The sequence below is a fragment of the Carcharhinus amblyrhynchos genome, chromosome 13 (assembly GCF_965287045.1).
Source record: "Carcharhinus amblyrhynchos chromosome 13, sCarAmb.v2.hapA, whole genome shotgun sequence".
NCBI lineage: Eukaryota > Metazoa > Chordata > Chondrichthyes > Carcharhiniformes > Carcharhinidae > Carcharhinus > Carcharhinus amblyrhynchos.
The window spans coordinates 25,126,001-25,153,877 of record NC_137336.1 but is presented as its reverse complement, the minus strand read 5'-3'; the positions used below and the strand labels follow the sequence as shown (position 1 = coordinate 25,153,877).

At 42.9% G+C, this 27,877-nt stretch overlaps 1 protein-coding gene across 1 annotated transcript in view; it reads right to left on the bottom strand.

Moving 5' to 3' along the window:
- Positions 1-21,766: 21,766 nt before the first annotated feature.
- The window catches only part of LOC145351652 (organic cation/carnitine transporter 2-like), a 68,248-nt gene continuing 62,137 nt past the window's right edge, over positions 21,767-27,877 (bottom strand). Inside the window, exons 11-12 of the mRNA XM_080201212.1 lie at positions 26,467-26,517; positions 21,767-21,789 (exon numbers count right to left, since the gene is read on the bottom strand). Coding sequence (XP_080057338.1) covers positions 21,767-21,789; positions 26,467-26,517 — 74 coding nt within the window. The remainder of the gene's footprint in view (positions 21,790-26,466; positions 26,518-27,877) is intronic.

Sequence of the window (27,877 nt, the reverse complement as noted above, 5' to 3'; positions counted from 1 at the left end):
CAATAAAGATTCTTATCACATCCTATCCTGTATCATGTTTCTATCTGTTGTATATTAACTGATAGGGATGGAAGGGGTACAGAGGAGATTCACCAGGGTGTTGCCTTCAGGATGGGGCATTTGATCTATAAGAAGCGACTGAGTAGGCTTGGATTGTTTTATCTCGGGCAGGGAAAGCTGGGGAGAGGGGTGGTGGTGGCATGATTGACGGGTATAAGATTATGAAAGGCATAGACAGACTGAATAGAAAGCAGCTGCTCCCCTTGGTGGAGGGTCAATTACAAAGGGGATAGTTTCGGTGTGAGGAGCAGGAAATTCAGAGGGGATTTGAGAAAATACTTCTTTACTCAGAGGGTGGTGAGAATCTGGAGTGCGCTGCCTGGGAAGGTAGCGGAGGCCAGATATCTTACAACCTTTAAGAAGTATTGGATAAGAACTTGAAATGTCATAACATTCAAGGATTTGGAACCAGTGCTGATAAATGGGATTAGCGCAACTTTAGAGATAATTATTGCCGGTGCAGATTACATTTTACAATTCCATGGAATTTTACCACCCTACCCACTACAGGCATTTGAAAGGTTTGCTGACTTCGGGCAAGATTTTATGGTTTCAGGATGAATGATGCTGTAAAATCCCATCCTTTGACTCTATTAGTCAATAACTTCATTATCTTTGCATTACGTGTGATTTGTGGTAAAAGACAATCTAGATCAAACTTTGTCTTTTATAATCTGGCAAACTTTAGACTGCCATTTTGTTATCAAGATCAGACCTAGAAGGGTTCAATTTGTAAGATAATCTTCTAGCTCTTTGTAGGGTAGGTGTATTGCTAGGGTGAAGTATACATTTTCATTTTAACATTCTTTCATTTTTGTTTGCTACTATTCTCCTGTTATTGTAATCTTAGAATCATCGAATCCCTACAGTGCAGAAGGAGGTCATTCGGCCCATTGAGTCTACACTGGTCACAATCCTACCCAGGCCCTATTCCCGCAACCCCACGTGTTTACCCTGCTAATCCTCCTGACGCTGGGGCAATTTAACAAGACCAATCAACCTAACCCGCACATCTTTGGACTGTGGGAGGAAACCGAAGCACCCGGAGGAAACCCATGCAGACACAGAAAGAATGTACAAATTCTGCATAGACAGTAACCCAAGGCCAGAATTGAACCCTGGTCCCTGGTGCTGTGAGGCAGCAGTACTAACCACTGTGCCACTGTGCTGCCCCAAAAGAATGGGCTTTGCTGGGAATTGAACTTGGGCTCCCATGTGGCAGGCGAGAAGTCTACTGCTGAACAACCAATGCAAACAGCTAAATCTTAGTTTGCTCACTTTTCTCCTCCTCTGTTCCACCATCAATCCTGCGCGAATGTGCCCTCACTGATGTTAGGTGACTGTCTGTCTGTTGTTTCCTGATTTATCTCGCTGTGCCCGCATCAGAAGAAATAAAGCAAAATAATTACACCAGACCAGATATGAAGGTGCTAATATCAGAAGTACCACCTGCATCTTCCTGCTTTCATCGTCGCTCTGGTGAAGATGTAGCCAATGTGTAAGACCATGAGCTGGGGGACTGCAGTAACACTTTGTCCTTCCTGATCATCTTGATCAAATGGTGAGTGCGATTTTTACAGGTTTCAGTTATGTCACTGCTAGAATTGGTGTATGTTTATTTATATATCAGTGTGGTGACCCTGAGGCTGGAATCAGGGTTAGGTTAGATTTGGCAATGAATAATGGTGTTTTTGCCAGTTGGAACACATCCTGATTAGCACTGCCATCGTTCCATAGAGTTTTATGAGATGTCAGTAGGAGCTGTGCAGTGAAGGGTATGAACTGGCTGACAGTTTAATAGCTTGTGAACATGTAAGGATTTTGATTTATCACACACGCCAGCACAAGGATTATTGGAAATATTAATGTTTCGACTGATCCTTCAGGGAAAGTTCCCTGAATTAAGGTCTAGGGAATGGCTATTGCAACCATTGGAGTTGTTTTTGCCCTGAACCTGTTTCGGTCCTTCAAGTCCTTTTGCTTTATTGTCTAATTATTCTTCAGAGGGTTCTTGGAGCAGCTGAAAATTTGTAGAACCTCCTTAAAGGGAATGGGCAGGATTTTCCAGCAGCACTCACCCCAAAACTGGAAAATCCCACCCAAGGTCAGTGGACCTTTCCATGGTCTGCCCTTTGCCTGCTATGATTCCCAAGGCAGGCGGAACAGGAAAATTCGCATGAATATGGAAAAAAGCAAAGAATCACAATAACTTAGGAAATTTGGATGATGTTACAAGCCAAGAGACAAATGACATATCGAGGCACTGGAACACCTCCTGAACATTCTTATGATGATATTGTTGATTCTACAGGATTCACAATAATAATTTGCAAATATTATAGTTAAATAATTATTACATGAATCTAATCTTTAGATGATGTGTTCTCTGTTATAGGTTGATATATCAGAATATACATGGAAAGTGACCCTGAGCCCATGTCGCCATTCGCGGGAATGGGGTGGACTCAGGATTTGGTGGAACGCCGAAAGTCACAGATCTCGTCAATGAGATCGCGCCTCCTGATTTTTGCCGCCCCCTCATCAGTGACAAAATCAGTTTCACACCCAGTGCAGCCAGGCTTTGGCCAGCATGTATTGGCCCTGCCCCCCTGACTTGACAGCATGAAACTCGCCCACCAATTTTTTTTTTGTGGCAGAGTTTGGCAATATCTGGAGAGAAAATTGCTGTGTTTCTTTGGAGAGGAACACACTGATATTCTCGCCAGAACCAGCACTCTGCCACCTTATGATAAACTTCCACCTGTGGTAATGGACGTCCTATTTAAGTGTCATTGTATCAAATGCCTTTTGAAAGTCCATATACATGGCATCTACTGCATCAATTTTTAAATTATTTATTCATTGCATGTGGGTGTCGCTGGGCCAGCATTTATTGCCCATCCCTAATTGCTCTTGAACTGAATGGTTTGCTCAGCCATTCAGAGAGCACCCATAGCTATGGATTTTGTAAGCCAAACAAGGACAGCAGTTTTGCTCCTCCTAAAGGGATATTATGCGTTTTTACGACACTCAGCATTAATTTCATATTCAACACTAGACTTTTACTTCCAGATTTTTAATCACCTGTTGTGTGATTTGAATGTAAGTTCCCAGAGCACTATCTCAGGTTACTAGTGCAGTGACAAACCCTACCAGCTCCCCTCATATTAATCAACCCTGTCCGTACTTTTCACCAAAGAGTTTGATCATGTTGGTCAGACATGATGAACAGAATGTTAACTGCCAAGAAGGCTTGGGTTGTGGTGTGGGTAAGAGTTTAAAGATCTAAAAAGTGGCTGAAAACCAAAACGATTCCACTGCCTTCCAAGTTTAATTGTAGTTGTTTGCAGGTGAATGGGAAATCCTGTGTGAAGTTGTTGGGTAAGTAAAACCACTGCAGCCGTAGCTTTTTTATTCCAGAATGTATGACTGAACTGAATTGAAATTTCCCAGCTGCCATGGTGCAATTTGAACTCAGGACCCAACGTATTAGTTCAGGCTGCTGGTTTACTGAGTCCAAAACCATTATCTCGATAGCATCATCTTACGTTCTGGTAAAATGATAACACGTCCTGCTTTTTGCAAGATGCTGACATACAGTTTCAAAAGCAGAACACTTCAATTAAAATATTGTCATCATCCTTGAGGAGTGGATATAGCAGGCTTGTTTTGCAGAACAGTGGGATTGAACAGCCCTTCTGAAGCTCTTCTCCTGGGTCTGGCAGTCAATGTATTGCTCTTTAATGCTGAGGGTTTAAAGATCACACAAGAGATCATACAATTGTTTTATTAGCACTGATTGTTGTAAAGTGAAAGGTGGGTAAACATTCCCTGACCAGTTTGAACCTTTTCAACTCAGGCGTATTTCGCTGTGAGATAGACAAAGGGGACAAGAGTCAGGTGAAGGTCCAACACAACTTTATTGAACACTTTCTCAAGGAAAAACAATATTCAGTCTCTTCACAGGACTCTTCAGAAACAGTCATAAATCTCTAATAAACAGTCTCAAATCTATACTAGTGATCTACTTCTAACATGCACTTCTGAGGATTCGCTGCACCCTACCTACAGATCCCTATCACCAGACTTGAACTGCTGGTCTGAATATGACTGATAATACCCATTCAAAAAGGTTGGAACAGGCTGTTCCCTGGTCTTTGAGGGCTGGCTGATGTTTCAGGGTCTACAGTCGTGGATTTGGTTTTCCCCCTTTCATCTGGGCCTTGTTCTGGTTTTCAGGTTATCTCACCTGGGGTCGTCTGGTTCTGGTCAGTCTGATTATGCTCACCGTGAGACTTGAGATGTTGTGCTGCAGGTCGGGTCCCATCACTGGGTTACAGCTCGTGTGGCACATATTCTCACTGGCTGCTGAGAGGCCCTTGAGAGGCCTATGGTGCCAATTAAAGTAAAAGTAAAGTAAAGTTTATTTATTAGTCACAAATAGACTTACATTCACATTGCAATGGAGTTAGTGTGAAATTAGCATGCTTAATACACCTAACCAGCACATCTTTCGGACTGTGGGAGGAACCTGGAGCACCCAGAGGAAACGCACACAGACACGAGGAGAACTTACAAATTCCACATTGACCCAAGCTGGGAATCAAACCTGGGTCCCTGGCGTTGTGAGACAGCTGTGCTAAGCACTGTGCCACTACGCAAAGTGCACTGATATCGCACTGGTTACCTTGCTGGTCAAACTCTGCGGTTTATTTTTGACATTCCATCCCAAGTCCCACTAATAGTTACAAGCAACAGGCCTGGAAGCATTTGCCCCACTGTCAGCATGGCTTTTCACACTATATAAACTCTGAAGTGCTTCCTACAATGAGCACCATAATGTCTAATTGCATGGAAGTTAGGAGGGTTCTTCTGTCTGAAATACAGGCTATTCCTGGAGGCTAGTTTGCACAAGAAGTCCAGGTAGTTACACCTGGAAATAATACAACAAATGTTCCCCAATAATGGTCTTCACACAGCCAGCCTTATTGTCTACATCAGCGCCACATAGCTCAGCCCAATCTGCCAATAGCCAGGAGTACAGGGTTCTATATCTGGGCAGGAGGGACTCCCACGACTGAAACGTGCCAGCACAAGGGGCAGGCTGTATGTCACTCAGAGAGAGAAGTTGGGACAGACATTGTGAGGGTGGGGAAGGGTCTAATATCTGACTTCCTGCCAGGCTACGAGTCACAGTTCATGCACTGATTGCCCAGCTGCATTGAGTATGACAGCGTGATAGCTTCATCCTGGGGCACTCAGATATCCCCGGGGACTTTGAGGACCACTGCAGGCCGCTGGGATGGCTCATGGGAGCAAGAGGTGATGGCTGATGATGCCAATGTGGAGGCCTGAAACTGAGGCAGAAACCCGTTACATTTCGACCCAACTGCCACCTGATCTATCATTGAGCACTGCATTGGTAGGTTCGAGATGTGCTTCTGCTGCCTGAACCACTCTGGTGGCACTCTTTAGTGTGGCCCCAAGAGAATCTCCTGCATTGTGGTGATCTGCTACACCTTACAAAGCAGTCACTTGACATTCTGGAGGATGTATTCCTCTGGGGAGGAGGAGAACAAGGAGGGAGAGTCAGAGGAGGACCTAAGGATGGAGGACAGATGGCAGCAATATGCTAGAAGGATCAAGGACGCCATGATTGCTTCCAGATTCTCTGTTTGGGAGTCTTGGTTTTTACAATGAATGATGTTAGTTTCATAGTCAGACGAACTTTCAATTCCAGATTTTATTAAGTATTGAATTTAAATACCATCGGCTGCCGTGGTGGGATTTGAACCAACACCTCAAGAGCATTATTAGTTAGATTACTAATCAGGTTACATTCGCATTAAATCATCATCTCCTATAACTTCCCAATTCATAATGAGGCAGCTATATGTTCATGAGGTCAGCATCAATATTGTGTTCATTCCAGTAATGGGGTGACCATTTGGCCAGTGGGTGCCATTGTCCAACTGTCCAGTCATCATCCAACTGTCAAAATCAACCTCACAATACACTTTAGCCCAAAAGGTGAGACAAAGTTTTGTGTTAAACAAGAATACATTGTTGGTTCCAAATGAAAGTGTTTGGAAACATCAAACTGTGCAGTACCGTGCTGATCTGAATATTTATCAGTAAACCCTGAGTATCTTGATTACATTGCTAAGAGTGTTTGCACAGGAGATAATGTTAGTCTATGATATAAACTGGAAAGAATTGCTGGTCCATTTCTCCATTGCTGCTGATCTGTGGCCGGGATTGGGTTAGATTTCTTCCGTTTTACTAACAACTATATTGTTTTCTCCAGACGTTTTATTTTCATAAAAAACGGTGTGGATTATTCTGTTTCTTTCTGCACTGGAACCTGTGATAAACTCAAAGAGGGTGCCATCATAAAGAATGCACCAAAACCTTTTGCATTCTGCCTCTTGAGATGCAGGCACTTATTTCACAATAGTCTGGTTTTATTTGAGTAATTCAAAAAGGTTTATTGTTGGTGATATGATAATGGGGTAGCTCATGCTACCAAATAAGTTTGTTGTGAGGCTTGTTACTGTGCCTACCCCAATCTAATGCTGGCATCTCCACATCATGTGTGACATTTGCATGTTCTCCCCGTGTCTGTATGGGTTTCCTCTGGGTGTTCCCATAGTCTGAAAGATGTACTGGTTAGATGCATTGACCTGAACAGGTGCCAGAGTGTGGCGTCAAGGAGAATTTCATAGTGATTTTGTTGCAGTGTTAATGTAAACCTACTTGTGACTAATAAATAATCTTTTTTAAATACCTGAAGGGAAACATTTGCAAGGGAAATGGAGAAAGACTGGGGGAGAGTGATGAATTTCAAAATAGTCAACTCTGAAGCAATGGGCTGAATGGCCTCCTGTTTTGCCATATTCTCATCTATATTCTTAGATCCAGTGAAATACTCACCCACAAGAAAGTTTATGACGGTGATGGCTCAGATATTACAGGTTGTAAACAGGTTAAAATTTCAATAGAATTGTTTACTTTTACCCTTCATATCTCTGAGCTGGAAGGAAAACAAAGGGTTCAGTGTTACCCTAGATTATTAAAAAGCAGCAATATTATCATGCTGTCGAGTGTATATTGGCATAAATGAGAAACTTTTTACTTGAAAACAATGCAGTACAAACCATCACATTTGCAGATTCTTTCTTTTCTCTGCTCTGTCACCTACTATTGACCTCCTACCTGTTGGCCTGAATTTTCTGGATGACAGGTGCTGAAGAGTCAGCCTGGAGCACTGCCCCACCGGCTCCAGCAATCTCTCGATGCCATTGCATACTGTAACAAGTGGTAATTGGCAAAGGCCATCACCAGGAGGAAGTCCCACCTTGGAGAGTTGTCAGCCAATCCAATTGCCCAGCAGTTATCTGGTCAATCATTCCAATAACTGCAATGGCCAGAAGAGGCACTGCAGGTAGCTGTCAAAAATTAAATGCTCAGAACCAAAGTAGCAGGAGTCAAGAGGGGTTCACGAGGTGGCTGTCAGGGTCTCGGAGAATGGGCCTAGAGGACACTGTCCCTGAGGGGAGGGCACCTCCATTCAGAAGTCTCTGCTGATGCAGGCATGGGTCTCTCCCTCCCCCAACCAAGTGCCCAGCAGCATACCAATTAAGGCAGGGTGGAAAAAGGCCCCAAGTGGTCACCCAAGGGCTTCAAGTTGGGGCAAAGCCAGGCTTCCCATTCGAGACCCTGACTGATCCTGTGTAAAATTTCTTCCAGGTCAGGTCGTGGATTAAAAAAGAGAGGCTCAGTATAAACATATCAAAGCGTTTATTGATGCAGGGACATGTACATGTCACTCTTCATGATATTGGCTTCAGAAGAAGAATATTGTATCTCAATTTGTGCTTGGATAGGTAACATGTTTGTAGGATTTGCATTATTATATATTATTGTTTTCTAAAAGTGAGAATTGTAATTAAGTTATAATTCTGCTTGCAATTTCCTTCAGAAACAAAAATGTGGTGTTAGTGGGCAAGTTATTTTAACATGTTATTTTAAAAGTTTATTTATTCGTTTATTACGTTGTGTACTTTGAGCATGATAAATTCTTCCTTACTGGTATTAAACCAATGAATGATTCACACATGATGTGCAATTGTTTAAATTGCTGTCTACGATTACCCAGAAGTGTTAAAGAGACAAAAGTGCAATGATGTGATCAGCAATTCAATGGCAATAATATGTTATTGTTTTAAATCCTAGCTTTTATAAACATGGGGGAAGGGACACAGTGCAAATGCATGTGGCAAGGAAGACACTGAAACTGCTGATCTGCAGTGGCAGTATTGTGTGTGTGTGTGTGTATGTGTGTTCTTCACACCGTATATAGGGCTACCCCAATGGCTATGTATGTAAATACTACTCATCTCCTACCCACCCATTCTGCCCACGCATTCATTGGCCAATTCACTAATACTTCAAAATTAATCTTTAAATCTACCAGATGCTGGATAGTCAAAAAGGGGGTGTGTGCCATTTTCTCAGACATGACTGTCAGAGGTCTGAGCGACGCTGCACATTTCTCAGACAGCTCAGATCGGAATATCCAAGAAGAAACATGCAGTGGCGTCGGGTCAGGAGAATTTTCATGGCAATCCGTTCAAGATAGCGGCACAAAAATTGAACAAGGTGATGCCCCCAAGTACTCAAGTGCTCAGCTACTCTTATTACAGCATGAGAACAGAATTATATAATGGTTACAATAGAAAATGAGGCCATTTGGACTGCTATTTCTGTGTCAGCTCTTTGCACAAGCAACTCACTCACTCCCCTGCCTTTTCTGAAAGGACTAAGTAACTCTCACCCTGCTCATTTTACCTATTGTGGAATATATTAATTTGGAAATATTTAAGAATTTCTGCTAAATTGTGCATTATTATGGTGACTAGGGAAATTCCACAGTAACATTTTTGCAGTGTTAATGTAAGCCTTACTTATGATTAATAAATAAACTTTACTTTTGAGTTAGTCACCCATTATGTATTAACCTCGATTTTCCTGACTGTTAACGTCAATGTAATGAAAAATCATGCGAATTGTCTCATTAACAGTGATTGCATTTTGTACACATCTGCAGACAGTAAAATTGCCCATCCTATGTTTCAGATCAAACTTTGAATTCACCAGCTACAGAGAGATTAGAGGAGCACAAATTCACAAGATATCCAGATGCAGCCTGGATCAAAATCAATTTCATTGTTGCACTCCGGGAGTGCAATATATAATAATCATATACATGGAAGTGTGAGTAGTGTCCCGTAACAAAGAGGCTCAGACTATTTAAGGGAGTGACCAAGCCACTAAACATAAGAGGTATCCATGGTCACATGCAATCCATAAAATCCCCCATCTCTTTTTATATACAAAGTAAATAAATGCTCTACCTTCCTCACATTTATATCCCCCCTATAACAGGATGACCAAACCTCCATACAATGGCCAAGATTTGCTGGCCTCCGCTCAGTGTTTTTCTTGATGGTGGAATATGATATGCAATTCGCTGGCAGCAAGATTTTCTGGTCCCATCGCTGACATTGGGAGTCCCCATTGAAGGACCCTCCCACCATCCAATCCCTGGCCCCACTCTCTGCTCTGTGCCATTGGGGTGTGCGACTGACAGGACCAGAGAATCCTGCTGTTTGAACAGTCAGAGAATTCCAGCCAATATTTTAATTCAGCCTACTAAAGATCTTGTACAACATGTTCTTGATCTTCTCAGTAGAGGCATTGAAGACAAGGATTCTATTTGGATTTTTCATGGCCATCTCTATTCTTGCTGCTACCTTTAATACCGCTAGTATCTGAGTATTAATTGTGCCTGATCGAACTTCTCCTGATTTCTTTCCTTTCTGTTAGCTTGGGGATGGCATGGTGGCATGACCTTAGTGGTAAAAAAAAGTGCGGCATTGACAAGTTGGGCCGAAGGGCCTGTTTCCATGCTGCAAACCTCTACGACTCTATGACACTGCCTTTTGAGTAAGAGAGTTCCAAAGACTCTAAACCCTCAAGAAAACATATATCTCTGGTCTTAAATAGGCAACCCCTCGTGATCTCTAGTTCTAGATTCTCCCACAAGAGGAAGCAAACTCTTTACAGCCATCCAGTCAAGATTTCTCAGGATCTTAAATGTTCCAGTCGAGTCATCTCTTACTCTAAGCTCCAGCAGATTCCAGCCTTGCCTATCCAAACTTCCATTAAAAGACAACCCTCATAAGTTGTCCTAATAGCAAAGATCCTACATAAACTACCTGCCCCTATGCATGGCTAATATATTTTCTCCACTGTTCATTTTTCCAGTCGTGCTATAGTCAAAAGGACAAGCTGCTGAAAAAGGGAGGAGGAGCTTTGAGAGAATGGCTCTCAGTAGGAGGCCACACATTCTTGAGGTGTGCAAGGAGCAATTCATGTATTTGAACATCACCAAGAATCAGTGTGCTGCATGTCAACACTTGGAGCAGGACATTCTCAGTCAAATCTGTCATTTGTTCTAGCCATAACTGCAACTTCACAACAAAGGGTGGGTAGTACTGTTGGTGACTATGACAGCCAATGATATGAAAATTTATGGACAGGACCTTACTGGTCACCATGCCAGTTAATTGGCATGGTGATCCAGTAACAGGGCGAGAGGCGAGAAATCTGGTTCATGTCCATTTCTTGCCTCACGCGATCTTGCTGGTGCAGTTACATAAGAACATAAGAAATAGGAGCAGGAGTAGGCCATCTGGCCCTTCGAGCCTGCCCCGCCATTCAATAAGATCATGGCTGATCTGTCGTGGCTCAGTTCCACTTTCCCGCCCTCTCCCCATAACCCTTAATCCCCTCTCTTATCAAAAACCCATCAACCCGCTTCTTAAAAATATTTAGCGAGGCAGCCTCCACCACTTCAACGGGCAGAGAATTCCAGAGATTCACCACCCTTTGAGTGAAGAAGTTCCTCCTCAACTCCGTTCTGAACTGCCCCCCCTTTATCTTGAGGCTGTGCCCCCTAGTCCTACTGTCTTTTTTGAGCGGGAAGAGTCTTTCCACCTCTATCCTATCCATCCCATTCATCATCTTATACGTCTCAATGAGATCTCCCCTCATTCTTCTAAACTCTAACGAGTACAAGCCTAGTTTATTCAGCCTCTCCTCATAGCTCAACCCCCTCAACTCCGGTATCAGCCTAGTAAACCTCCTCTGCACTCCCTCCAAGGCCAAAATATCCTTGCGCAGGTGCGGCGCCCAAAACTGCACACAGTACTCCAGCTGCGGCCTCACCAATGCCCTATACAGCTGCAGCAAGACCTCCCTACTTTTATATTCAATCCCCCTCGCTATGAAGGCCAGCATCCCATTCGCCTTCCTGACCACCTGCTGCACCTGCAGGCTGGGTTTTTGCGACTCATGCACAAGGACCCCGAGGTCCCTCTGCACCGTCGCCTGCTGCAGTTTTTCGCCACGTAAGTAATAGTCCTTCCTACCATTCTTCCTACCAAAGTGGACCACCTCACACTTGCCAACATTAAATTCCATTTGCCATTTCCTGGCCCATTCACCCAGCCTATCTAGATCCTTCTGCAGACTCTCCACACCCTCCGCACAATTTGCCTTTCCCCCAAGCTTGGTGTCATCAGCAAATTTCGACACCCTACACTCGGTTCCCTCCTCCAGATCATCTATATAAATGGTAAATAGCTGAGGCCCCAGCACCGACCCCTGGGGCACCCCACTAGTCACCAACCGCCAATCCGAATAGCACCCATTGACCCCCACTCTCTGCCTCCTATTTGACAACCAATCCTCTATCCACGCTAACACCCTACCCCCAACTCCATGTCCTCTGACCTTCTGCAGTAACCTCTTGTGAGGTACCTTATCAAACGCCTTCTGAAAATCCAGAAAGACCACATCCACCGGCTCTCCTCTATCCACCGCCCTAGACACATCCTCATAGAACTCCAGTAAATTTGTCAGACACGACTTCCCTTTAATGAAACCGTGTTGCGTCTGCCCTATCAAGCAATTCCCTTCAAGATGCCTCGCAATTTCCTCCTTTTGCTAATGAAAACAGCCTCATACCCAGGAAGAGTGAGGGGCTGATTTAAATATCATTGAGGCTCACTTACCATCGCCCCCTTGCTGGTCAAGGTCCTCACTGGCGAGGATCACAGATGGTGCCCACCAATGGGGACCAGACATGATGGATGACCTTGCTGAAGGTAATGGAGGCCATTGAAGCCCCTGGGTGATCAGGGGCAGGACTGGGCAGTACTGCTGGAGCAATGCCCAACTGGCACTGTCCACTGGGCACCTTGGCACTCCCAAGGGTGTGGAACCTGAGGGCCTGATGGGCTTGGGGTGGTGGTGGTGGTGGGGGGTGGGGGGGGGGCTTCATAGGGGGTTGGGAAAGGTGAAGACAGTTGATCAGTTAGATGGCAAATGGGATTGTGAGGAGGGTGGGTGGCAGGATAGTGATAGATTTCCCAGCGTAATGTCTGCACTGTGTACATAGTGTACTGGGAGTTTGAGGTGTCTGCACAATGTCACCCCTGGACTTGCGCATCCAGCCTCACAGGTGAGCAATTTAGTATGGCCAATCCACCTAACTTGCACATCTTTGGACTGTGGGATGAAACCTGGGCACCCAGAGGAAACCCACGCAGACATGGGGAAAATGTACAAACTACACACAGACAATGACCCAAGCCGGGAATCGAACCCAGGGTCCTAGAGCTGTGAGGTAGCAGTGCTCAGCACTGTGCCACTGTGCCACCCCAAAATTAATGACAAGAAAGTTTGGAAATCCTTCCAACAACTTCTTCATTTAGAATCTCAAAGCAACTGACTAACAGCTCACCTTCATTTGTCAATCAGGGGTTGCCTTTTATGGGGGTTTAGGCCTCATGCCACTTTTGAATTAAGGAAAAGGTAGAAGTATTGCTGTCTGTCTTAAACATACATGTAGAAGCTGCCTCTGACACTGCAGACAATGTCATCAATGAGCAGGATAAAAAAGGAAGGGAGCCTAGAAGCGATCTTTGGTCGATCTTACTGGTAAAGTGGCATAATTGTCAGAGAAAGCATTGCTTTGGTAAGAATTGGATAGTAAATGGGGAACCAAGCAAGAGCACCCTCACCAATATCGACAATGGGGTGAGGCATTGTAGGAAAACAATAGTGTTGACTGGGTAAAGGGCTAGATAGAAGTTGATGACAAATTGTATTACATGACAACAGTCATAGTGGGGCAATGTCATTGGTGATTTATGACAGGACCGTTTTGTCACAGTGGCAGGGATAGAAACCTGACAGGATAGATACAAATCAAATAAAATTGTTTTTAGACTTAGCAAGTGACATCACGTTCATGATGAGTGAAAAGTTTATTGGCGATCAAGTGTTACTGTAGTTTGCATGAAAATTAAGGTTGATTTTTTTTTAGAATAAATAGAATAACGATGACATTGGTTGAGAAGTGGGGGCAGTAGTTGAGAAAAGGAAACCATTGAGAATAATCCAGTGTGGAGGTCAGGAAGGGAGGATGAGTGGAACCAAAAGAGCAAGAGTTGGATTCTCAAGGCCTGAGAAGAAGATGGGAGAGAAACAATGTTTTAGGTGTGGTCTCACCAAGGCACTGTACAGCTGCACTGAGGCATCCTTGCTCCTGTACTCAATTCCTCTTGCAATGAAGCCCAACCTATCTTTTGTCTTCCCAACTGTACCTTGCTGTACCTGTATGTTTGCTTAACGCTCTACCATTCTGTTTCTCTGTCCGAAGTGGATAGCATTACATTTGTCCACATTATACTGCATCTGCCACATATTTGTCCACTCTCAATTTTTCTATTTCACCTTGAAGCCTCTTAACATCCTCCTCACCACAAGCGTTCCCACCAAGTTTCATATCATCAGCAAAGTGGAAATGTTACTCTTGGTTCCTTCATCCAAATCATTAATGCATTTTTGAATAGCTAGGGCCCAAGCATAGATCTCTCTCACAGTCAGGGAGACATTAACACACTATCAATGTTGATGCCCACTTTTACTTTCATTCACGGGTTTTCATTTCATCTTGATTGGAACTAGTGACAAAAGTTACCAATAAATAAAAGTTCTTACCTACTGTCCACATTGGGATATGGTTCACATTCATACTTACCACCACTAAGTACTGTACAGGAAGCCATCAAGAGGCAGGGTCAAAAGCAACATACATCGGTTTCTTATGAAGTATGCAACTAAAGGCAGGAATGTATAGCTGGCTGCAGAAGAAATGCCAACTTCCAGTGTGCCGTGTACAATACGCATAGATTTCCCAAGAAATTCCGATCCAGCAACGAGTTCAAGAACAACAGTGATTGTCAGTTCAAAACAACAAGTGCTGGAAATACTCAGCAGGTCAGGTAGCATACGTGGAAAGAGAAACCAAATTCATTTCAGGTCAATAGTCTTTTATCAGTATCCTTACTGAGTTATTCCCTAAATTAGTTCCACGACTGACTGTTGCTACTTTTTTGTGCGCGATAAACTTTCAATAATTTAATTAAACATCCTTATAATTTAACCCACAAACAAACTGTGCGAAGGATCAGGTCTGTTGACATATCGGCTTAGCCCAGAAACCAATGATTGGGCAATATAAAAAGGGAATAAGATAGTGAGGGTGGAAAAAAGGAGTTGAATACATTTGAAAAACAGGGAAAAACAAAACAAGATTAAAAAAACATACTGGGACTGGCCATTATTATTGCATCTAGAAACAAAAATACAAGAACAGTCTTTCCTTGAAAGCTTATCCCTCTAATCCTTTGGGTCTTATCATCCAACTGTATGTTCAACAATCCCACTGCGTTTGCCTATGCTTCCTGGCAGACGTTTAAACACATGCTCATTGCTTCAATAAATAGTTCTGTTTTTTAATGTATTTTTCACTATTTCTTGTCATATTCCCTGGATCCATTTTCCTGGTGTATTTGAAATAATATTTAGTATTTTAGATATCACAAGAAATCCCAGGTTCACCGAACTGATTCCTGGGTATGCAGGATTGCTGTACGAGGAGAGATTGGGTCGACTGGGCGTCTATTTGTTGGAATTTAGAAGAATGTGAGGGATTTAATTGAAACATAAAAAATTCTGTCAGGGATGTTGCTTCTTCTGGCTGGAGGGGCGGAGTGGGGGAGGGGGGGGCGGTGCGGTGGTGTCTGGTACAAAGGGGCACAGCATACAGGGTAGACCATTGAGAACTGAGATGAGGAGAAACTTCTTCACTCAGAGGTGGTGAACCTGTGGAATTCTCTAGTACAGAAGGCCATGGAGTCCAAGTCACTGAATATATTTAAGAAGGAAACAGATTTCTAGACTTGAGAGGTTTCAAAGGGTACAGGGAGTGTGCAGACGTATGGTGTTGAAGTAGAGGATCAGCTATGAACATGTTGAACAGTTAAGCATGCTCAAAGGGTCAAACAGCTTACTCTGCTCTTATTTTCTATGTTTCTATTCCTGCCTTCATTCCAGGCCTAGAGCAGAAATTGGCTAATTTTTCCTCACAGCTACTTGTCTTTACATTTGGAATCAACCTTGATTACCTCCCTGTACCCTTTCCAAGACAAATAATCAAACATTTAAACATTTATTGAACTTAATTTAGTTGTTTGCATTGGCATCAGTTGCCAAGATTGAAGTCACATTACATGTGAACAAGTATCAGCACATTCTGGTCAATCTTTTGTCACTGCTTAAATTATTCCCATTGCAATATTCCACCATTCAAAATCTCCTGGGTGCATATTCACCCTTACCCCTTTTTCGAGGTCTTCTTTCTTATTCCAGCACAATTCCAGTATTATGTATTTATGACAATTTTTTTTTATACCTGAAAGAAATACATTATAGGAGCAGTCTTTCACTGGTACAGTCTAGAGGAAAGGCTTGCAAAGCACGACCTCTAGGCCCAATTTTACCATTTTGATTCTAAGTGCTGAATCTAGGTGCAATTCAGATCCGACTTGGAAACCTGCTCTCAGGCACCCTCATATGCACTTAGCCTGAAAAAGAAATCGCGGGTCTGAATCACGCTGTGGGCGGGGCTTATCGCGTCCAAAACGCTGCTGCTCCGAGTGGAGCTTTGAAATGTTCCTGCACAGTGAGAAAAAAATTCAAAAAACACTCCTCTGCCACATCATTCCCGGGCTGTAAAGAGCAGATAAAGTGGCCCAGAAATGACGGCCCCCTCAGATGCATCCCACTCCCACAACATAACTGTCCCACTCACCCACCCATGCCTCCCCCCGCTCCCCCGCTACCCAGACCGATCACGACCTTCTGCCCCCTTCCCCCCACTGATCACCCGCAGAGTGGCAGCGGTCTCCCCCACCCCTCCCCCCACACCACAGAATGATCTGGTCTTCTTCCTTCCTCTCCCACCCCCTCCCCTGTCAGCGATACATCTGATCCATCTCCCTCCTCCCTCCCCTCCACCAGAGAACCATCTGGCCTTCCTTCTCCCTCCCCACCAGAGAATGATCAGGCCTCCCTCCTCCCTTACCCCCACCACCAGAGAATGATCTGGCCTCCTCATTCCCGATGTAGAGATGACGGTGCTGGACTGGGGTCAACACAGTAAGAAGTCTCACAACACCAGGTTAAAATCTAACCAGTTTATTTGACAGTAATCCCACAAGCTTTCGGAACCTTCCACACACCTGACGAAGGAACACTGTTTCTGAAAGCTTGTGGGATTACTATTGAATAAACTGGTTGGACTTTAACCTGGTGTTGTGAGACTTCTTACTCCCCATTCCCACCAGAGAATGAGCTGGGCTCCCCCCCACCCCCCCCCGCGACTCAGTAGAGAATGATCTAGCCTGCCTTCCCCCCCTCCTCCACCATCGACCTGAGTCAGAGAGCCGTTGGAAGCTCTGAACTTACCTCTTCAGAAGTTGGAGCGCCCGAAACAGACCTTTGCCGAGCATGTCTGTTTTGCGTCGAATCTGGATGCACGAATGCGATGGTAAAGGGGGAAGTGCTGTTAACGAATGCGATGGTAAAGGGGGAAGTGCTGTTAAAGTTGGGTGGGCAGCCAATTAATTCAATTTAAATGCATGCAAATGCATTTAAATTGCTGTTGCGTCTGTTTTGGGCGCAGTTCGGATCGCGGCCATTTTCGAGCCTTGGTAAAGTGGGCACCTGCGCGGACATGGGCGCAGATAGAATTAATTGCCTCATGCCCGACTTTACCAAGTTTTCGTGCCCGAAAATGGGCGCAATACGATGGTAAAATTGGGCTCTATGTATCTGAGACAATCTGGGTACGGGACTCCCAAAGTACACTCTACGACCTTGCCCTGGATTGATTGACTCAGGAACTCTTTAAAAAAAGTGGTCTGTTGCTGATTCCAGACCTCCTGAGTCCATCCTTGGGCTGAGACTTTGTGGGAGTGCCTTTAAAAGGTATGAGCTGTTTTCTGTCAGAAGCCCACATTCACACACTGCCAATGTGGCTGGCTCCAGGTGAAAATTGCCTGGTTCTCAGCAATTTTTATGGACTCGGGGCAGATTTTTAAAGTGTCATGTTTCATGAACTCTGAGAGGAATTATGAGTGAGCAAGGGGGACCTTTTAAAGGCTAAGTTCCAAAAGTCCTTCTCATGCTCCTTATTCCAAGTTATGCCACTCTTCTGACCCCTCAAAGACCTTGAACCCTCTATGTCAACCTCTGGAACTTCCATGCCAACTGAACCACTGTATGTGTTTTACATCCAATGAGGATCATGGTGCATAATGGTTTCTATGAAAAATATAACTTTGAGAAAATGTGTAAAGTTTCTCCGATGAAAGAAAAATCTTGATCACATGGTAATCAAATTATCATTCATCCAGGTTATTTGAAGTTTCAAATACCCGAACTACAAACACTTGAAACTAATTGGCTTACATCAACAAGGATTGTGAAATTGACCACAGAGATCAGTGATCTTAGCTGCCAATTGAATAATGTTTATTCTGGGAGGTGTTTTCATAATCTAATAGCTCTCTGAGCACTCAAGCCTCATTATGTACATTTGTGGCTTGTGGTGTTTAGAATTTCAAAGGGCTTGAATGGTTAACACTTTCGTTAGCTTACCATGAGGAGAAATCTATTTGAATTACTTTTCTTCATGAGATTTTCTTTACAAATCTGTCTATACACTATGGTATTCACTGTATTTTAAAATTGTACACTGAGTCATTGGACATGGTAATCCTAGAACTTGGAAAGCATGAGGGGCTCAGTGGAAATGCAGAGCTTTGCACAGGAAACACAAGAGGATATGGAGGGTTGGAGATGGGGCAGAGGGGGAAATGTTGGGATATGGGGAGTGTTTAAGGGTGGGAAGGGAGTGTGAGAGGTGAGGGCTGGGGGACCTTTGTTTCTCTTTCACTGGGACCAAATCCCACAGCATTAAGGTGGGCTTGTTAAAGAGCCAGCCTTCGCACTTGGTGGCCCCTGTGGCTACCTTTACAATTCTCACATTGGGCTGGCCAGACTTCAGCTCACACCCGGCCCCCAGCAATGAAGATCCCGCCTGGTGGGCTCTCAAAGCCAGTAGCCCAGGCCAGTAATTATCCTGATGCCCCCCCTCAGCCACCTGGTGGGTGAAAATCCAGGCCCATTCTAAACTTCCTGTATGGCCTAATATGAATATCTGAAGATGCACTGGACCCATTTTGGGGTGTACTTGTGAGTTCAGCATTGAAGAGCCTTTAAAATTAGATCTCTAACATGAAACAGATGATAACAGTGAATACAAAAGTCAGGTTGAATAGAAAAGGAGATGGTGTAACCCTATTAATTATTTTATTTGTTTTAATTGCTGCATAATTTCATGGGATTCACATGCTGAATCTGTGATATCAGAATTTGTCACTTCTATTTTGTCACTGAATTCCATGAATCATGCTTCATTTTGATCTCTTTTTTGCAATCCATTAACTCTCTAGTTGACATTCTGATCAGGAACAATTCTTGCAGACAAGAATTTTCATGTGTCAGAAGTTTTTTGGCCATTTTTCAACAAAAGGATTGGGAAAAAAAAATGAGACTTCAAAATTCCATGACTGTTCTAGCAGTCTGCCATGCCACCAGAAGAGTCATACTAAGAAGGACACCATCACCAAATAGCAAGAAAAGAACTAAAGTATGAATGGAGTAGATATTTACCAAGAATAAAGGCAGATACATAGTTCGAAGTCTGTCCAAGATTCACAATAAAATTCAGAATACAGAATATTTTCCAATTTAGAGATAACACTTGAAGCATAAAGTCTGTACAGCTAAATTTCCAAACAGAACCATCCTCCTCCCAAATCGGCAAAGCAGAAGAAAGTAATGCATCAATATATTGTTGTGGCATGGCTGATTGTTAAGTGCTGCGCTGCCCAAATCTCAACGGCTGTCAGAACTGGTTTTACAATTTGTGTATTATGATGAGGTCCTCTGAAATCCGGAGGTGACATTTCGGACAAATTGTGATGGTTTCTTTATTAAAATGGAACTTTTATTACAATAAAGAAATTAAAATATAATTACACTTAAAAGATAAGAATACCTTCACAGAGTTAACAGTGTTTTGAAACCCTCCAAACAGATCTCATGGATGGTAGATGTCCTTAAGAGTCTTTCTAATTTGTAAAATTCCAGTAATTTTGCCACATAATGCCCTACTACTCTTAATGTTTTCTCTAATCTCTGAAGGTGACAGCAAACTGTTGTCCAGGCTTAGCCTTGTCCGCACTGTCTTCCGTGAGACCTCACCAACTACTGCAAGCACACAATCTTCAATTTTTTAAAATCTCTTTTCCCTTTGATTTTACCTCTCGTTGTTCCTTATCATCCTTTAGAAGTTTTCTTTTCCAGAATCGATCAATCCTCCCTTCTTAACATGGGTTCTATATGTTAGAAGTACACTTACCCTGTCTTTCTTTATCTATTTACAACCTTCCAATTTGTCTAAGTCTTCCTTTGAAATATAACAGCCAACTTTGAACCATTTCTTTTGCTGCCTTTTGCAAATTTTTATTCAAGTGCTTTTGGTTTCCTCTGTTCATCACTGGGTGGGACTTTCTGGCTCACCCCAAAACCTGCTCAACCTCAACAGATCTTTGCATAGTCCCTCTGCTCCCCCCCACCTAACCACCACTACCACCACCCCCAGCCTGTTGCGATTCCCATGGCGGGTGGGATGAGAAAATTACCCATACCCATATCAGATCTTCTCATTGTTGTTTGACCTGTACAATTTTTTAGTCTGTCACCCAGCTAAACCAGCCACGCCCCCACAAGCTTATTTTCCAGTACAGCAGAATATGACAATGCTATTAGAAAAGGTTGAAAAACATTAAAACTCATTTTAGTGACATTCTACACTACTACATACTTACTAACATACACAGACATATGCATATACAAAGAACAAAGAACATATGTTTATTCATATGTTAAATCATGCACTTATGTGCAAATATACAGATGTAGATGGTATAACTATATTCCCTGTGCTACATAGCCATCAAAGTAGTAAATTCAGACCCCTCCATGTGAATGTGATTTAAATAAAGTCACATTGGATTGAAAATTTTGTTCTCACCTACTAGAATTTTGATAAGGGTGCCTTGGAACCTATTACATTGTGGTCTAGATACAAGGTTGCAGTCTTACCTCTGGGACTGAGACATGGTTTGTAGAATCCTACAGTGCAGAAAGGGGCCATTCGGCCCATTGAATCTGCACCGGCCACAATCCCACACAGGCCTTATCCCCATAACCCCATGCATTTACTCTAACTCATTCTCCTGACACTAAGTAGCAATTTAGCATGGCCAATTCACCTAACCTGCCCATCTTTGGACTGTCGGGGGGAAACCAGACCACACATGGGGAGAACGTGCAAATTCCACACAGACAGTGACCCAAGCCAGGAATCGAACCCGGGTCTCTGGTACGGTGAGGCAGCAGTGCTAACCACTGTGCTACTTGTGCATCCTCTGTTAGAGACTAGCTCTCCCCATTCTAGGAAGAAACAAGTCTGGCGTTGATATCAGGAGTTCCCACATCTCTGACCCTGAAAGAGATCTTTGGCACTATTTTATGTTCTTCCCTGTGGTGAATTTGGAGGTAGGAATGATATTCATATCGGGCAGGATCAATGCCTGATCAGTTGGGTGGGGAGGGGGGGTGAAATCAGGAAGGGGCCCCCCACAGGATGCATCTCCGTGCACTCTCCCCTTTTGCTGCTTGCTCCCTGCACCCATCTCTTCCACTACTCCCATTGTGAATCCCCATCCTCCATCACTTATCTCTGGTTTGGGTGTAGGATTGCAACCTGCCATCCTAGACCTCCAGTGTGCATTATTCCAGCACCACCACTGCCTCCTGGTGCTGCTGCTGAGCGAAAGAGCTGGTAGCCTCTGATTAGCCTGATAGGGTTCTCATTTCATGGAAAGTCCATTAGTGATCTTTCAATTGCCTGAATTGTACTAATACCAATGTACAAGCTTATCCAGGTATAATGTACACATAAAAGCCAGGATAATTTTTCCCCACCTAATAGCAACACAATCTGTCTCCACTTAAGTATAAGTAATGTAATGGAGTCATCAATCAGGTGAGATAGCTTCTTCTCCAGTTCATTTCACAACAGCACATATTGGCTTCAGATCTTATCACGGCCTTTATCTGGAAATGGGTGGAAAAGGAGAGGTGCAATTAATGTTATGTTGTAATATTTTGGGAAACTCATTTAAATATATCTTTTCAGGCACATGTATAAATGACTATCCAGAATGCCACATCAGTAACTGTGCCAAGCATACAATGCATCATTCCATCTCACAATAGAGATGTAAGAAAATATAGTTCAGCAAGTCCACTATGACTCTCGCCAATTTTTACAGATGCACCATAGAAAGCATCCTTTTTGGATATATATCACAGCTTGGTGTGGCTTCTGCTCTGACCAAGGTTGCAAGAAACTGTAAATAGTTGTGAACGTAGCCCAGACCCTCATGCAAACCAGCCTCCAATCTACTGACTCCATCTACATTGCTTGGAAAAGCAGCCAGCATAATCAAGAACCTCACATACCCTGGACATACTCTTTTCCCCCTTTTTACATCGGGAAAAAGATACAAAAGTCTGAGATCATGTACCCCAACCTACTTAAGAACAACTTCTTTCCTGCTGCCATCAGACTTTTGAATAGACCTACCTTATATTAAGCTGATTTTTTTTAATGCCCTAGCTACAACTGTAACACTATATTTTGTACCCTCTCCTTTCCGTCTCCCCGATTTACTCTATGAATGGTATGCTTTCTCTGTATGGCATGCAAGAAACAATTCTTTTTCACTGTATACTAACACACGTGACAATAATGAATCAAATCAAATAAGCTGTAACCCATCGCGAAAGTAATCCACCATTGGCCTTATCATCTGGTCCTGCCATTGTTAATTGAGTTTCCCATTGAATGTACTCCTTGCCTTATTCCTTGCCATCATGAAACATATGGGAGGGGTGGGACTGGAAGATACTGCTTGCATGAATAGTGGAACGTTCTGGCCCTAATGTCCGTGCTGGAAAATATTATTGTGTTTGACTTCTGAGAACTAGAAAATATAACATGGTGACACCTGGTGTTGAGTCGAACATTGTGAAGTATGCAAATACTGAATTTGATATTGAAATGTCTACCTGAATTAGAACCAGAGAGAGAAAGTTAAGTAAGTAGATCCCGTGAAAATGTGATGGTGTCTTCCACCAAAATGAATGTGCAGCTCCAGTCCATGTTGAATTAGAAGGCCAGTGATATAACAGATATTTGAGAAGTTCCTGGCAGGAACCAGGTGAACTTGTCAACATTTTCAACAAGATTGGCAGACATAGCCAGAAAGTATAATTTCCAGCAAGTATAATCTGGTGAAAGACTGATCAATTAGCTCGTCTGGGGCTTTGCGCATCCAGATATAAAAAGTCCCCAACCAGAAAGGGCAGGCTATTGACATATTACATGAAGCCACTAGTAGGCAGATAAAGACTACCTAAATGTCTGGAATTCAGTACCCTCAAGGATAAAGTGTAAATAATTCAATTCTCTCAAGGATAAAGTAGTAGGGTTGGTGCAGTAAAACAGAAACAAAAGGACGCACACCAGATAGTAAGAAAGAGGTGAAAAAGTAGTGGATGACCACATGTGTTCAGAAACAACAAGAAATGTTTTGGGTCCAAATCAAACTGTAGAAATTGTGGAAAGCCCAATCAATGGGAAAAGATGTGCAGGAAAAAGAAAGCAGATGGTGAAGGAATTTCAAGGAGCGGAGAAACAGGGTGAATGTGAAAGAGAAGAAGTAAAAATATTCATGAACCGGAAGATGATGATATGTTTGAGGACAAGATAGATATAGGAATCATACACCTACATGAAATGGCTGGATGTGATTGTTATCAGGGAAATAAATTCTCACAACCATTCAAATCAGGAAAAGGGCAAGAGATAAACCCACAGCCATAAATTTGAAAAACAAAATTAACACCATGACACACAGGTTATACCAGAAGATCTTTCCAGAAGGTCAAGAGGACCCTTGTCAAATGCTGAGAGACAAACAAAGACATAAACTTTGTCACTGCAAACTACACCTCTCAAGACTGACATGAAATCACAAACAGCTCAACATAAATAGTTTAGTTTTAAAGAGAAATTTAAACTTCCAGTTAACATCTGAAACTTGGAGTTCTGACAAAGGTCATTGGCTCTATCCTCCTTCCACAGACGCTGTGCTAAGTTTTCCCAGCATTTTCTGTTTTTCTTCCAGATTCTAGCATCTGCAGTGTTTTGCCTTTATCTTAAAAAGATGATGTGTTAAGATTCTGTTTTAAATAAAAACACTCTTGGTTAATGTTTTGCTGGCAACTTATGCTTTCAAATTAGAGAAATAAAGATTATTTATTAGTCACAAGTAAGGCTGACATTAGCACTGCAACAAAGTTACAGTGAAATTCCCCTAGTTGCCACATTCCAGCTCCCATTCAGGTCAATGCACCTAACCAGTACGTCAGAATATGGGCAGAAGCCAGAGCACCTGGAGGAAACCCATGCAGACACCCATGGGAGAACACAGACAATGACCCAAGTCAGGAATCGAACCTGGATCCTGCTGCTGTGAGGTAGCAGTGCTCACCACTATGCCACCGAGCCACCCCACTATGCCACTGTGTGGCCCCATGAAACAATTGATCACACATCACATTCACCATGGAATTATATTTCTTATAGCTGTTACGATGAACAGTTTTGATATTATAATGTTTAATAAAATTGTTTTAAAGGGTACATTCAAAAAAAACTTTGGACTGAGTTTAAAGATTGGTTAAAATTGACTTCATGCCAGACAGAATTGTGTATTTTATACAAGATCATCTTTTCCAAGAGGATAAAAGACAGTCCTTCATTTAATTATGGTTCACTGTGTTCTTACTGAGGAGATAACAAAGTTTTGTTGATGCATCATTATAAGAATGCAATTTGTACCTTGCCCAGGGCAAAAACCACAGATGGGGGAGGGCCATTTGAAATTTGTAAGATGACTTTGCACAGGTCTTAGGATGACAGCATTCATCTCAGTTTACCTGCAAAAAGCATTGGAAAGGGCAACAATCTGCCTCAGGACAGATCACCCTGGATCTATCCAGAACCATCTTGATAAGGCTTCAACCGACGGGGAGAGACAGAAAAAGACACACAAAAACAGCTACTGTCTGCTAATTAGGCAGCTAAAATGTATCACATTTGCAAAACAGGTGCAAGTATTGTAAACCCTGATTGTTTCTATGATGTTCACCACTTAAAGCAGCTTCCCGCAAATTGAGAGGGAAGTTGCAATGATAACTCTACATCCTCAAGACCTTCATTTCTAAAAAATGCAGCACTTCGACTTCAAAGCACATCAAGCCAACATCAAATATTGAGTAATCTAGATTTACGTTTACAAGTGTTGGCCGGAACTTGCTGGTCATTCGCATCTGCAGGATCTCCTGATCCTGTCAACAGTGCACCCTCACCACAAGTTTCAGGGCAGCATGGGGTCAATTCAAAGGCAAACACTATTGCCAGAAGCCGGACCCTAATCCGAACCCTCCACCAGTGGGCCACCTCCTGCCACCACCAAACACGCAGCATGTTGTGTGGTAAATCACAAGAGTCTTTTCCTTTATTTTTAACTATTGCACTGGTAACTTTGGGTGCAATGTCACCAGCTGTTCATGCTAGGCTCTTACTGCAGCAAGGTTGGAGAATTTTGGGGCCAGTCAAATCTCCATTCACTGCAGTGGGATGGGAAAATCCCCCTGGTGTGAACGCTGATAAGATTTGGCCTGTCCACTCTCTACAAAGTACAAGTCAGGAGTGTGATGGAAGACTCTCCACTTGCCTGGGTGTATGTAGCTCCAATACTCAAGAAGCTCAACAGTATCATAGACAAAGCAGCCCACTAGATTGTCACCCTTTCCACAAACATCCAATCCCTCAACCACCAGGGGACAGTGGCAGCCATGCACCATGGATGTACTTCCTCAAGGGCAACTGGGATGGGCAATATATGTTGACTGAGCCAATGATGTCCACATGCCTTAAATTAATTTTTGAAAAAGATAAACTGTTAGACAGCTTCAGGTTGTTAGCTAAATCTTGCTCATTTCCCATTACTACATCAGATGAAGCATGCCCCGCAGTTGGTCCGAGGACACACTCACAATTCTTCACTTTTTCCAAGCATACTAGTCCGCTTGTCCTGATCGATAAAAAATTTAGAAATCTCCATTGAAACCACTTTGTCTTTGTACCACTTTGTAGCAGTCTTTGGTGCGGCATCTTGTCAAACGTCTCCTGGAAATCCAGACATACCACATCCACAGGTTCCCCACTGTCAGCTGTGCATGTAATGTTCTCAAAGAATTCCACTAAATTAGTCAAACATGACCTGCCCTTCATGAACCCATGCTGTGTCCTACCAATGGGACAATTTATATCCAGATGTCTCGCAATTTCTTCCTTGATGACAGATTCAAACATTTTCCCTGCTACAGAAGTTAAGCGAAACAGCCTAAGGTTACCTGACTTTTGTCTACCTCCCTTTTTAAACAGTGGTATCACGTTTGCTGTTTTCCAACCTGTGGGAACCACCCCAGAGTCCAGCGAATTTTAGAAAGTTACCACTAATGCATTTACTATTTCTCCTGCCATCGCTTTTTGTACCCTGGGATGCATTCCATCAGGGCCAGGAGACTTGTCTATCTTTAGCTCTATTAACTTGCCCAACACTACCACTTTCGTGATAACAATTTCTAGGTTCTCACCTGCCATAGTCTTCCTGTCATCAGTTTTTGCCATGTTATTTGTGGCTTCCACTGTGAAGACCGACACAAAATGCCTGTTCAATACCTCAGCCATTTTCTCATTTCCAGTTTTAACATGCCCTTTCTCGTCCTCTGAAGAACCAATGTTTACTTTCACCATTCTTTTTCGCTCTATATATTCATAGAAACTTTTGCTATCTGTTTTTATATTCTGAGCTAGTTTACTCTCAGAACCCATCTAATCTTTCTTTATAGCTTTTTTCATGGCTTTCTGCTAATCTTTAAAGATTTCCCAATCCTTTAGGTTCCCAATAATTTTTGCCATTTTGTATGCATTTTTTCTCAATTTGATACCATCCTTTATTTCCTTAGCTATCCATGACGGATTACCTCTTTTTCTACAGTCTTTCCTTATCACTGGTATACGCTTTTGCTGAGCACTGTGAAAGATCCCTTTGAAGGTCCTCCACTTTCCTCAATTGTCCCACCATAAAGTTTTTGCTCCCAGTCTCCCTTAGCCAACTCCTCCCTCATCCCTTTATAGTCTCTTTTGTTTAAGCACAAGAGACTGGTATTGGATTTTAACTTCTCACACTCCATCCGTATTTTAAATTCAACCATACTGTGATCGCTTCTTCCACGAGGATCCCTAACTGCAAGATCATTCATTATTCCCATTTCGTGTCCCTGATACCAAAAACAAAATACAAACAATGCTGTACGTTGAAGATAAAAGCTGAAAATTCTGGAAATAATGAACAGGCCTGGCAGCATCAGACCTGACAGTACCTGTGCAGAGAGAAACAGAGTTAGTAGATCTGGGACCTTTCATCACACCGGCAGCTGGCATGGTGTTTTGAACACAGTGTTTTGAGTGACTTTACCATATCCAGACTTTGGAATATTTATGAAGATCCCACCAGCCTGCAGCAAGCACTTCACACACATCCACAAATCCAGACTTTGGGAATATAGCACAAATGGTTAGACATTTGTACTATGCACAATTGTGGCCATCCTATTATAGAAAGGATATTATTAAACTAGAAAGAGTGCAGTAAAAATTTATTTGGATGCTACCAGGACTTGATGAATTATAAGGTCAGACTGGATAGACTAGGACCTTTTTCCCTGGAGCATAGGAAGCTTAGGGGTGACCTTACAGGAATAATGAGGGGCATAGATAAGGTCAACATCTGTTACTGAAGGTGGGGGAGTCTAAAACTAGAGGGCATATATTTAAGGTGAGAGGGGAGAGATACAAAAGAGTCCAGAGGGCATTTTCTCACAAAGACTGGTGAGTGTCTGGAACGAACTGCCAGAAGCAGTAATAGAAGTGCGTACAATTTTGTCTTTTAAAAAACATTTAGACAGTTACATGGGTAAGATGGGTATAGAGAGATATGGGTTA